The sequence below is a fragment of the Xenopus laevis genome, chromosome 1L (assembly GCF_017654675.1).
Source record: "Xenopus laevis strain J_2021 chromosome 1L, Xenopus_laevis_v10.1, whole genome shotgun sequence".
Lineage (NCBI taxonomy): Eukaryota > Metazoa > Chordata > Amphibia > Anura > Pipidae > Xenopus > Xenopus laevis.
In genome coordinates this window covers 91,214,245-91,228,373 of record NC_054371.1, presented here as the reverse complement: position 1 = coordinate 91,228,373, position 14,129 = coordinate 91,214,245, and the positions used below count along the sequence as shown (strand labels likewise).

Here is a 14,129-nt window from a genome sequence, read left to right as displayed (position 1 = left end):
CCAGGCCTTAGAAGGAGCAGGCCCACTCTACATCCTCCTGGCGTAATCCGGCACTTGGAGAGTGCCCCGTGAGTACTGTTTTGGGGTGGGTGGGGGAGTTCTCCCTTCCACTTAGTTTGTTTTTTTCTCGTTATCTCCCAAGTTATCATTTTCCTAAACTGCCCCTCATCTTTCAGCGTCTGTCGGGACTGTGCCATACCACCCTGAGTACCGGGTGCACCAGCAGGCCCGCTACAGTCCTTAAAATTGTATTTTATCATATATCACAAAGCTTGGACATTGAAGGGGACGGTAAGATCTTTTTGCCCTAGGTGTTGCCTCAAATAATCCTATTTCGCAACACTAGTGCTGTTCACCTTTAGCGTCCGAGACTGAGATGCGTTAACTTTGGATTACAAGTGTCTATCACCAATTTCTGGGTGAAGTGTATTTACCAGTTCACGGCCTATATTGGCCCAGCGTGAGTTCACGCTCCTAAGCAGATATGCAAGTTTGGGAAAAATTCTGCCACAAGTTGGGGGAATGGGCAGAAGGGGTGGGGAGGGTGGATTGGGATTGGGGTATGTTTTGTAGCTTAGACTGTGTCAGCTGCATATGGTTCAGGTATGTCGTCATGTTTGCAAGATTTGTGTTCTCTCAGGTATATAATATGTCAACTCGTACAAATGTCTTTGACGTGCATTAGCTGGAACGTGCGGGGCCTGAATGATAGTATTAAGCGTAGGCTGGCTCTTGATTACCTTAAAAAAATCCGGCGCTAAGGTTATGTTCCTACAAGAAACTCACCTGCTAGGTGTAAAGACACTGGCCCTTAAGCGCCCCTGGGTTGGCTGGATGTACCATGCCCCTTATTCTACCCATTCCTCGGGGGTGGCGCTCCTAATCCACAAGTCAGTACCGTTTCGATTTGAATCCATAAAAACAGACAAATTAGGCAGATTTGTGTTTGTACATGGCTTCCTCCAAGCTCAGGAAGTGGTGTTGGCATCCATATATATTCCTCCCCCATATTCTGATGACTGTGTGGTACAATTAATACAGTTTGTTGCTCAATTTCCGCATGCCGCAGTAGTGGCTATGGGGGATTATAATGCTGTCTTAGACCCCACATTAGACAGGTTGCGGAGGGATGGGAAACCTGGCACTTCACCCTATCACAACTTATCAGCCATAACGGGAGGGGCGGGCTTGAGGAGGCATGGAGGCATTATCACCCAGGGGAAAGAAACTACTCCTGTTTCTCCACCTCTCACCTGGCCCTGTCTCGGATTGACCATGCCTTCGTGAACCATAGGGCTCTCCCCCTGGTGAAAAGCATTAAATATCTCCCGAGAGGCATCTCCGATCATGCCCCCTTAGAACTAGTGCTCAGAATGGAATCCCACCAGAATACTCCCAGATGGTCACTAAATCCGATCTGGTTAAATATCCTTCAGACCCATGATAGAGTAGAGGAAATCATTACTGACCTAATTGAAGCACTGGATGACCCCAATGACCATCTTGTAGCCTGGGAGATAATGAAAGACCACCTCAGAAAATTCTTTAACTCAGAAATAAATGCCTATAAGGCCCAACTCGCATATAGGCAGCAACAGCTGGAAGGGGAAGTAACTAGATTGGAACTTCTTGTAACCATGGCTCCTGATACTCAAGGGTTCAGGGACTTGCAATTAGCACAGGATGCCCTAGCTACATATCTGACAGAAAAGGCCAAACACCAACACCTATTCTCAAAAATTAACATCCTGGAGCATGGGGAAACGGCCGGTAGACTTTTGGCACACCTATCCAGGCAACACTCAACCCCCCCTGCTATCACGCTCCTAAAAGACGCCACTGGTAAGCCAACCTCGGAACCGTTAGAAATACAAAATATTCTCAAGGACTTTTACTCTAGGCTATACACCTCCACTTTAACTCCAGCAGATTTCCCGGAAGTGGAATCTTTTCTCGGCTCGCTAAGGCTGCCCCATCTTGACCCTCAATATAGTGAGTATCTAGACTCTAATTTGACTTTAACTGAGGTACATGAAGCAATCGACTCCTTCCCTAACGGGAAAGCTGCAGGGGCTGATGGCCTCCCCGTTGAACTCTATAAATGCCACTCCAAAACGCTAGCACCTTTTCTACTTAAGGTGTATGATAAAGCTTTAGAAGCGAAAGCTCTGTCCCCGTCTATGTATGAAGCAGCGGTAATATTATTAGCTAAACAAGGTAAAGATCCAACCCTACCGGAATCATATAGGCCTATCTCCCTTCTGACAGCAGATGCAAAAATACTCGCTAAAATCATAGCAAATAGGTTAAAAAAAGTAATTCACCTCCTAATACCAGATGATCAACTGGGGTTTATGCCAGGCAAGACAACTGCCATGAACATCCGCAGATTATTGGTTAACCTCACTATGGAGCACTCCAACAGAGGAGGTCGTGCAGTGGCGGCATTAGATGTCGCCAAGGCATTCGACACTGTGGAGTGGGGGTATTTGTGGAACGTGTTAAGACTTATGGGTTTTGGAGACCACTTCATAAACCTTATACAGCTGCTTTATGCCAAACCAATCACTGCATTGCGGGTGGGTGCTGCATTGACTACTCCTTTTGCTTTGACTAGAGGCACCAGGCAGGGCTGTCCGCTGTCCCCGCTCTTGTTTGCAATAGCCATCGAACCCTTTGCTGCGGCGGTCAGGCAAAACACACGTATGACCGGATGGGTCTCAAGTGCGGGGGAAGATAAAATTCAGCTATATGCAGATGATACCCTGGTATACCTCGGGGACAGAGGACAGTCCTTAGCAGAGCTTATTAACCTGACTGAGAGGTTTGGGAGAGTCTCAGGGTTGAGAGTAAATCCCTCAAAATCCACACTATTCTTGGTGGACCCCCCAACCGCTGTTGAGGATTTCACAAATTGCCCCCTACAGCTATCAGATACGTTTACGTACCTAGGTGTGGAAATTGCACTACCGATATCAAGTTACTGCGAACTGAATGTTATCCCTCTTTTAGCCTGGGTGGACGTGAAGCTGAACGCGTGGGAGGCCCTTCCTCTTGGCCCAGTTGGCAGAATTCAACTGATCAAAATGTTTATACAACCTAAGCTAATGTATGCGCTGTGGCATGCTCCACTGCCTCTCCCCCTCAGTATCTTCACTAAATTAGACATGAAAATGAGAAAATTCATTTGGGGGAACGGCAGGAGCCGGCTAAGTATGATAACACTTAAAAGGCCGGTTAAAGCGGGAGGGATGGCTCTGCCTGACTTTCAGGCCCTGTATCTTGCTTTGCAGATCTCACATCTGACAGCTCTCAAACCGAATGGCCCTTGCTCGGCCTTGTTCAAGGTATGGCATACTTTACTTCCCCCAGGTGTATCCCCTGTGCAAGCCCTCTTAGTGGCTCCCACAAGACCGAACAGGGCAAAACTCAACCCAGTCCTGGGGAATGTCAAATGGGTATTTGCCAGAATTAACCAAACTACAGGGTTTACTCAAACAGACCCATCCACCCCCCTCTGGCACAACTCTAAACTGGGTGGAGTGGCGGATCTCGTACCCCCCCATTACTGGATAGATACGGGGATTTGTACCTTAGCAGATGTTTGGGGTCTCAGGGGCCCTCTTACCTTTCTGGAACTAAGAAATAAGTGGAATGTACCGTCCTCACACTGGCTGTTTTACATGAGACTTAGGGGTAAGCTGACGGAGTGGCTTAAAGGCAAACCAACGGATCTAATTGCACATCCGCTAATTTCTTTGCTTGGTAAGCTCAAGCCCCAGGGTATGATTTCCAAGGTGTACAAACTCATGGTGGACTACAGATCTAAGGGCACCCAGTTAAAGTGCAGGGATCTCTGGGAGAGTGACCTCGGTGCTCTTACTGACACCCAGTGGGAAGCAGTCCTTAGAGCCCCCAGGAAGGTCTCATTTATCCCTAGGCACCAATTGCTGCAGCTATACTTGATACATAGGGCCTACTACACAAGAAGCAGGTTAAGCAAAATGTACCCAAATACATCTTCTCAGTGCCTTAGATGTGACCAAGCTGTAGGGGACTTAATTAATACCCTCTGGAGCTGCCCGGCTCTGCGTAACTACTGGGACAAGGCCCTTGAGATTCTAGGTGAACTGACAAGGTGTGAAACTCTTAATGATCCAAGAGTATGCCTACTAAGTATACAGATAGGGCTGGGAGTAGATTCCCACATGACAGAATTCATTTGCAAAGCACTATTCCAATTGCGTAGACTGATCACCCTGAATTGGAAACAGGCGTCACCCCCATGTGTGGACCAGTGGGTGGCGGCAATGGCTAGCCTTGCCAATACAGAATATCTTTTAGCTAAGCGAAAGGGCCGCCAGGACAAGTTCCATAGGATCTGGGACCCCTGGCTAGTGAAATTCCCCCCTCACCAGTATTGGTGGTCTGACACCGGTTGAAGAGGTTTCCTCGAGGTTTCGTAAAGAACTACTGAGGCAAGATACAGGCTGTCACAAATGCTTTTGTAATTTTTTATGTTTCTCTTTTATTTGTACTAAATGCCTGACTTGATAGCATGTGGACAATATGTTTATGCATGCCATGATGATGATCACAATGTTGTATAACCATGTCAATTTCAATAAACTTACCTGAACAAAAAAAAAAAAAGTCCTGCTTGAACCAGCATTGTGTAGCAAGTTTCCAGTAAATTTGCAGTAAAGTGCTGAATTTCCATGGTTTAACTTCTACTTCATCTCACTCCCGAATCTAGGACTTTTCTACGGTGCACCCATTTTCTGAAATGCTCTGCCAAGGCGACAGGGCACCCTAAGCAACCTGGCCAGCCACCTCGCCACTGCACGAATGTGTTAAGAGTGCAGTGAGACCGGGGGTGCTGCAAGTAGAGCCAGCAGGGTGAGGACGAGGGTCAGGACTAGGGGTGTGATGGAAGAGGTACGTGCCTGGCACCACCCACCTCTGCACCTTAGGCATGTGCCTTTTCTGCCTACCCCTAGTTCAGCCCTGCCCACTCTCAGAGCCTTCAGGCTTTCAAACAATCATTTAAAACTCACCTTGCCATTCGAACTTATAATTTAAGCCCTCAGTAACGTGACCCCCACCTAACATCCTATTCTTTGCTCACATACTTATTAACTACTAGTATTCATCTCTAACCCTGCACTTACCATCAATTCACTAACCAACAGGAATTCTAAAGCCACACTTATTACCCTCCTTGTACATCTCACTTCCTCTACCTCCTAGAAGGGCTCTTCCTGTACTGTCTCCCAACAATATCCAATTATAACTAAATCATTTTTGAAAAAAATTACTGTATATGTTAACCATTTGGTCTTTATTTGTATTATTTTACTCTGTAAAGTGCACGGTGAATAATATATAATATTATAATAGTAGGTGTATACTATGCCTTTAAGATAAAATCGAGAATTTTCTTCAAGAAATTAAACCAATCCCTCCTCAATCTACCTCCTGTTTGATTCTTCTTGTTTTATACATATATGCTGCAATCCTTCTATCACTTTTTACAATCATATTTTTATCACAGTTCAAGCATGCTATCTTCAAGTCTATATCTACATTACTTTAAAGCTACTTGCCTCCTTACTTAAAATTTTTGAAAGAACCAACATTGAAAGGTCTAACAAAAGAGTGTATTTTTCAAACAATATAAATGCCGATCGATATACAGGAGTAGGTGGTAACAAGAGAAATTACTTTAATTGCCTAATTGCCTTTCTACATATTTTTATGCAAATACATGATTTGAGTGTTTTCCCTTTTCCTCAGCACCCACTATGGCAAAGAATCATTATATGGAATATTGTTCCTTTTCTAGTAAAATGTTAGGATATTTGCAGTCGCCAATAATTTTTCATGACAATAAAAGCACAATTAACAAGTAATTCCAAGGTTTCATCATCATCATATTTTGTAAAAGTGGTACATTATTTTTTTTTAATACACAAGATTAAATAAATCAAGTAATGCATTTCAAAAGAAAAATTCTCACCTATAAAGCACAGTTAACCACGTCACCGATCTGCCAGAACATTCCCATTTATTCCCAAACACAATTTAGGCTATGGACACACAGGCGGTTGTCAGCGGCTGTTTTCAGCCTGCGCATTTGGGCTGGCCGCACACAGGCTGATCAGATGCAAATCAATGGAGCAGGGGCACGGAGCAGATCTGCTTCTCTCAGCCTGCAAAATTAAGCAGGCTGAAAACAGCCGATGAACAGCCGCAGACAACAGCCTGTGTGCCCATATCTTAACCTCTCCCAATGGCAGTGCTGCAATCCAGTAAATAAGTTGTTGTCGTGCTTCGGCACCACCTGACAGATGAAGCAGATTAAAGCACAAAAAAGCAGCATGTACCATTAATTCCCTCAATTTTACAATTTTAATCTGTGGCATGAAAAAGTTTACAGTCACCATTTCAAATTTTGCTGGCAGTGACAATTAAAAAGCCCCCTAAGATTAGTGGACCACTTCCCACTGATTTAATTCAGCATTTAGCACAGGAGGAGCAAAATAGTAGAAAAAATTATAGAAGAGAGTACAGCATTGTGTAATTGGTTGAGTCAGACAATTATTGCCGAATGCAAATACTTGGAAAAAATGCAATGGTTCCATGGCATTGCCTTGCAGTTCTGGAGTTTCTAGGTTCAGTTGGACCAGGGAACAATCTACAGGTAGTTTGTAAGTTAAAGGTAAAGGAAAGTTATTTTCCACTTGGGGGGCCAAATTTTAGGTACCCCCAAGTGATTGTATTCATTTATCTGACCAGGATTGTACTGGAGCATTTGGCCCCACCAGGGCACTGAGCGCATGAGCGGTCATCGCTGTAGTGCGCATGCGTGATCCCGCCACAGCGCAGGAGCGGGTGTTTATGGGGGACCGGTGGCAGCTCATGAAGGCTGAGGCTCACTGGGTTTTTTTCTGGTGTCTGAATGTGATAGGAAGCTTAGACTAGCGCCAATGGAGCAGGGATTGACATGAATGATGTATACTCTCTGTTATTATTGCCAAATATATAGGTGATAAATAAAAGATCCTTTATAGATGTTCATGGAATACTAATTACCGTATATACTCGCGTATAAGCCGAGATTTTCAGCACCCAAAATGTGCTTGAAAATCCTACCTCGGCTTATACGCGGGTCAGCGCGGTGAGAGGCAGTAAGAGAGTAACCCTCCTCCGTCCCACCAACAAACCCACCCCAGTACCTGCTACTCTTTGCCTTCAGTCTCCCCTTACTCTCAACTACCGGTACTTCCTGTTTCTCTCAGCCGCGCCTGCGCACAAGCCGCAATTCCCTTCGGGCAGAGCTAAAACTACTCCTCCCGGCATGCCTTTCTCTGGCATACGGGAGATGTTACGGTACGTAACGAAGACGCAGATTGGAGGCGGAAGTCAGCGGTGCTGAGGTGCGAGGTCTGGGGGAGAGGTCTGGGGGAGGGAACGACCGGGAGCTGCGGTGAGCAAAACGATCGGTTTGGGACGGGACACTGCGGGCGTAGAGATTTGGAAGCGATTAGGTAAGGCGACTCAGTTAACTACAATTCCCACAATCCTCTGTCAGTACAACGCTGGGGGTTGCAGTTAGAGGCTTCGAGTGGTTAAAAGAGCTCAGGGCAGAGCCTCTTTGTACTGGTAACATCACGCCTGCTATTAGCACCTGTATTTTATTTATATATGTGGCTCAGCTATTGAGTGGATCTGTTGGGATGTTTGTTCCCTTTGTTATGAGGTGGGTACGACTAGCTGCTGCCTGGCCAATCAAAGTGCGGAGGAATGAGGCCAATAGTCTCTTGTTTTTATGAATTAATGTTTTAAGCATCATGGCTTGATTTTTAACATTAAACCGACTGTTTGATATTTCTGAGACTTTTCTGAGTTGTGTCTAGGCTTATACGCGAGTCAATACGTTTTTCTGGGTTTCATAGGTAAAATTAGGTACCTCGGCTTATACGCGGGTCGGCTTATACACGAGTATATACGGTAGATCTTATTTTTCAAAAGATCTGATGAATTTACAAAAGAGACTTTCTTGTCGAGTCTGCCACTGTCAACAATTGAAGGAGTTTCGTTTCAGTTTCAACTAGAGTCTGGTTTTGCAAACAGATCTTCAGTATAATTTTGTAAAATTACAAAAAAAAAAAGATCAGTTTAGTTGCATTTAAAGGAACAGCAACACCAAAAGTTTAAAAGAGCTAAGTCATGAAAATATCATGTACTTTTGCCCTGCACTGGTAAAACTGATCTACTTGCTTCATAAACACTACTATAGGTCATATAAACAAGTTGCTGTGTAGCAATGGCAGAAATTTAAAAAAAAAGCTATATGGCACAGGTTAAATAGTGGATAACATAACACCATTATGTTCTACAGTGCTTATCTGCTGTGTAACCGGAGCAGTTTCACCTTTGGATGGCAGCCCCATTGCTACACATCAGCTTATTTATAAAAACAATCGTAGTGTATCTGAAGCAAACACAGCAGTTCTACCAGTGCAGGGCAACACCGCATTATATTTGTATTACTTTAAAACACTTATCTTTTTTGATGCTACTGTTCCTTTAAGCGGTAGTTAACTTTGTAAACATTGATATTATAAGACGTGTTGCAGTTTTTGATGGGTTTTGGTGGCTTTTAAATTATTTAGCCTTTTGTTCAGCTATCTGCTTGAAATGGTCCAATGTATCCTAGCCACCGAGGCAGTGGCTTGAATGGCAGTGAAACAGTATAAGCAAAGTTCCTGAACAAAAGACCCGCAGGTCACGCTAGTAGACAATAAGTGACACTAAGGGTCTGGCCACATGGGCAGATTAGTCGCCAGGCGACAAATCTCCTTCTTTGCGGCGACTAATCTCCCTGATCTGCTTTTCCCTGGGTGGCAGGCACACAGAGCGCTTAGTTTACGAAGTCCCCCGTAATTGCCTCCCGAGGAAACTTCGGAAAACGAAGCGCTCCGTGTGCCTGCCCCTCAGGCGATTTACATTTTAGCCGGCAGAAGGCAGATCGGGGAGATTAGTTGCCGCAAAGAAGAGGAGATTTGTAGCCTGGCGACTAATCTCCCCCAATCTGCCCGTGTGGCCAGACCCTAAACCTGAAGCTTTGACTTTGAGCACTGTGAATCCTTCACACTCTAGGGCAGGGATCCCCAACCTTTTGAAGCCGTGAGCAACATTCAGAAGTAAAAGGAGTTAGGGAGCAACACTAGCATGAAAAATGTTCTTGGGGTACCAAATAAGTGCTGTGATTGGCCATTTAGTAGCCCCTATGTGGATTGTCAGCCTACATTGAGGCTCTGTTTGGCAGTGCACCTGGTTTTTATACAACCAAAACTTGCCTCCAAGCCCAGAATACAAAAATAAACACCTGCTTTGAGGACACTGAGAGCAACATCCAAGGGGTTGGAGAGCAACATGTTGCTCACGAGCTACTGGTTGGGGACCACTGCTCTAGGGGTTGGTGTAACCTCAGATAAATAATTCCTGTTGGATTCAAATCAGATATCAATGATCTTGATTCTCTCACAACTTTCTGTGTTCTTTCATAAACCTTGCTATTTAAATTGTTTTTCAATAAAACACCAGCAATGACATTTTTTTTTTTTGGTTGCTTTTTTTTTTTTTACATTTATGTTTAAAGTTTGATGTTCTCCTTGCAGTGTTTTACCTACCTATGTAATTTATAACCTGCATAGTGTATGTCAGATATGGACACTCCAAAATATTACAATTTGCCAATTTAGTTGATACATTGTTCAGAAATATAAGGTGACCGTTACCTTTAATTGCAGCAGTCCATGTTTTCAGGCAAAAGTTGGCTAGTAATCTTGAATATGTACTCTCTGTCAATTAACAATAATAGACAATTTTGTGGGCACCTAAAAAAAACGCATACTACAAAAACAAAAGGAATTTTCCTCACATGCTATTGTCCTTTGGCTGAGGAAATGAACTACAGAAAATGTAAAAGTGTTATTTACAATTCAACTGTTACCTATTAAACAGCTCTTATTTAAGATTTATGTCTGTTAATCATGAATTATATGGCACACAGAAGTGACATACAATATGAATGGCTTTTCTGACAACCTCAACAGCTCATTAAAACTAGAGCACTGGAAAGGGGACTGGGAGGTCACCAAAGATATCATTAGAAAAAGCAGGACATTTCTAGCTCTATAAAAGGCTGCACAGTGGTGATTGCTGGGTCAGCAAACTGGTCACTCACCACAGCCTGAAAGATGAGTCAGGACCACAGTAATGCTCGCCTCTCAGCTCTCCAGCTGCTTATAGCAGCTTTCACCTCAATGGTGTGTCTTCACAAAGAGAATTTACATCAATGTCACTGCAATCTACCTCAAATATAAATGGAAAGCGAGCAGGTCAAATTACAAGATTTTCTTAACACACTTCAATAATACTCCACAGCATTACAAGCTCATTATATTTTTTTTTTAATTATTTATCAAAAAGTATAACTTTTGATTTTTTCAATATGTTTTTTGAAAAAAAAAGATAATTAAACATATAAATTGATCATACGGGCAATCATGTTGAGCTCACCAGATACCTACATGTATAGGTATAATGACCTCTAAAGGTACAATTCTACACTTCAAAAACTGCGCTCATTTTGCAATCTACTTATTTTGTTTATGTTATAAAAATTAAAACTTTTTGCAGTTTTCCCTGCATTACAGTCCATTAACAAAAACATATCTGTACACCATAAATTTATATTTAGATTTTATGCTTTACAGTGTAGGGCTTTCCTTTCTCCTGTGCCTCTTAATCTTTGTAACTGTATATTTTTAAGTATTGCAATGTTTCCACCCCCAACAGAACTAACAGCGATGCATATGCAAGTAGAGCCATATAAATAATATGTACAAATAGTTGTTTCCTAACAGATTCAATAGGTCGTTTACCTTTGAGTTAACTTTTAGTATGATGTAGAGAGTGATATTCTGAGGCAATTTGCAATTGGTTTTGATTTTTTACGATTTGTGGTTTTTGAGTTATTTAGCAGTTCTCCAGTTTGCAATTTCAGCAATCTGGTTGCAACCATGCACTGATTTGAATAAGAGACTGGAATATGAATCCTAAATAGAATGCTACATATTAAAAAGTAGCAATGACAATACATTAGTAGCATTTGTTTTTAGATTGGGTCAGTGACCCCAATTTGAAAGCTGGAAAGAGTCAGAAGAAGAAGGCAAATAAACAATAAAAAAAATTTAATTGAAAGTTGCTTAAAATTCTAGAACATTCTAAACGTTAACTTAAAAGACCAGTAACGTAATTTTTAAAAAAAAAAAAAAAAAAATTATGCTTGTGCTTGTATAGAACAAAAAAAAAAAAAACACCAATACATATGTAACTTTAAAAATGCAAAGTCTTTATTAAAAAATAACTTACCGAAACGCCGCTTGTGCTCCTCTTCAGAAAAGGCTAGAGGGCGACGATCCATCGTGCACTGCTCGATTTCTCCTTCCTGCTATAGGAGATGGCCAGGGAGGAGAAATTGAGCGCCACATGATGGATCGTCGCCCTCAGGTCTGGACTGAGAATGAAATTAGGCCCTTGCATTTTAGGTACACAGAGGCCCAAAAAGCACCCCACCAGCCCAATAAATAGTGACGGTCTATGGCATTTGCCAGAACCCACAGATTGCCAGTCCGGGCCTGGTCGCCCTGTCTGCTTTTCTGAAGTGGAGCGCAAGCAGAGTTTCAGTAAATTATTTTTTAATAAAGATTTTGCGATTTTAAAGTTACGTATGGCTTGGTGGGTTTTTTTTCTTTCTATACAGATCATTTTGATAAATTGACGTTACTGGTCCTTTAAAGATGAACCACCCCTTTAAGGTACTACTTGATATCTGTGTAATACCTCAAATAATTGCTAACATACAATCCCAAAATAATTCAAAACATTGGTTAAGGCAAAGCAATCAAGGTCCCTAAGTTGGATGTGGCGCTCCACACAATTTTTATAGTTCTGTCTGCCAAAAGGACTAAGTAGACATATGACATTATTCTAGTACAATCTCGTATGTGGGGTATCAAATGATCAGTACAAAGAAAAAAAGTTTGACATCACTGGGAGAAAGCAATAACCATTCTGAACATAACCAATGTTAATTATTTCTGTAACCTCAACTCATGCTCTTCATATTAATATATTAAAACAACATAACAGACCTTAAAGTATAAAACTCCAAAAGTAAATATATATATATATATATATATATATATATATATATATATACACAAATAGTATGAGTTATACAAATACCAACATGTAATTTGGCCGACCCTAAATTAAATAAAGAAGCAAGTGATATGTCATACAGATAGGGTTAATAAGCAGTGTGTAGCTGTCTCCAGCTTTCCCCTCCTCCTCCTGTTGCACAGAGAACCAGCCACCACTGACTGTGTCCTGTAATTACCAGCTAGGAAGTGCAGCAGGTTCTGTTAAATGAATTATGGTTCAACTACATTTGCAGTAACTTTGTGATGCGTGAGGGGGTTAACGCATCAGTCCCGCTTCCCCTCCGGTCCTGAATGTGTCAGCAGCACTTTTATATCTATATTAATCATCTCTATCCGAAGTAACACCACACTACCGCCCTCCCCCCACCCCAAACACTCAGCAAAGTCACATCTACCCGTCCCCGTCCCTTCAGGCACATCCAGTTCTCTACCCCATACCATCTATATTCCTAGTTTACATACATGCCAATAATCTGGGAGGGGGCATTACTGGGCCCCATCATTTTGTGGGGTTCTGAATAGCAATATTTAGCAATGATCAGCATGTGGGTTACCCACATTTACTTCTCCAGGGCTGCTGAGTGCCAAGTAGGTATGTGACAATCCTATTTATTATTCTCCTGTTATAAAAATTCCACACATGATGAATGACACCACAGGATTATGAAACAAACAAAAAAAACTGAAAGAGTTAACCGCAAAAAAAAAAAATGAAAGTCTACAATCTATGACTTTCCAGCTGTTGAACTACATCTATCACCAGTAGACGACAGGCGGATATAGGAGGAGTACTAGTAGCTCTGCTATAAAGCAAACATTGGTTGGCAGCAAAAGCCACAGCCTAGGTATCAGTGCAGTGGGAAATAAGTTTTGCGATTAGACGCATCAGTAACGCACTAGAAGCGCCTTACCTGGACTGGGCAGCCATAGCGATGCGTGTCATGCAAGGATTCTAGTGTCCATGAGGTTAGTCCTCAGCAATGCCCAATGCGTGATGCCCCCTTTGGACCTCTCAGCTGTTGAGAAGTCACATTATGATGCCTTCCAATTCCTCACTGTACTCCTACAGCAGCTCTGTCCTGTGCACTTGCACCAGTCTCCCTGCAGCAGCGCTCGCTCCCCACTCCCACCCACCTAGTGTTCTGGGCCTCCACTCCCCCACGTCTACTGGGCTGCAACGCAGATGTGTTGTGGGCGGGGCTAAACGCACAAAGACACCTCCCATGTGGTGGTTTTGACTGGAGTCAAGCTATCAGACTGTTTCTGAAAAGCAGTCAAGCTATCAGACCATTTATTTCAATGCACACAGTCAAGCTATCACACTACTCTTTTCCCACGCATTCCACCACTAGTGTCATGGAGCTGACCCCAACCTGAGTAAGTCCACTTAGTTTGGTGAACAGGGCCGGAACTAGGGGTAGGCAGAAGAGGCAGCTGCCTAGGGCGCAACGATTGGGGGGCGCTGGGCAGCTACCTCTTCTGCCTACTCCCAAACCTGGCACTAGAATTGCGCCTTAGGGTGGCCCAGTGCCGGGCCATGCTGGGCAGGCGCCCTAGGCAGGCCTGGCAGTCGCAGCGCCTATTTAGTGCGCGCGTGCGCGAGTTTGCGATTGTGTGCGCATGCGCAAGCTCACAAATCGTGAAAACGATATCGAGTTGGCCAGAGAAGGGAACCGGACTTGGGGTAGACGACAGAGGACGTACGTGTCTGGCGCCCTCCCAGCTTTGCGCCCTAGGCACGTGCCTACTCTGCCTACCCCTAGTTCCGGCCCTGGTGTGGCCCTTCTGCATAGGTGAAAGCTGTTGCCAAGGACGCAAGCGATGATGCCG

The 14,129-nt window shown here is 43.4% G+C and overlaps 1 protein-coding gene across 2 annotated transcripts in view; it reads right to left on the bottom strand.

Moving 5' to 3' along the window:
* Nucleotides 1-13,604, bottom strand: part of aff1.L (AF4/FMR2 family member 1 L homeolog) — a 107,115-nt gene extending 93,511 nt beyond the window's left edge. The window contains exon 1 of one of the 2 annotated variants that reach the window (XM_018253237.2): nt 13,211-13,604. In XM_018253237.2, the coding sequence (XP_018108726.1) occupies nt 13,211-13,242 (32 nt within the window). In that variant the 5' untranslated portion in view covers nt 13,243-13,604. The remainder of the gene's footprint in view (nt 1-13,210) is intronic. The other variant, XM_018253226.2, reaches the window with a different exon arrangement.
* Nucleotides 13,605-14,129: the final 525 nt, after the last annotated feature.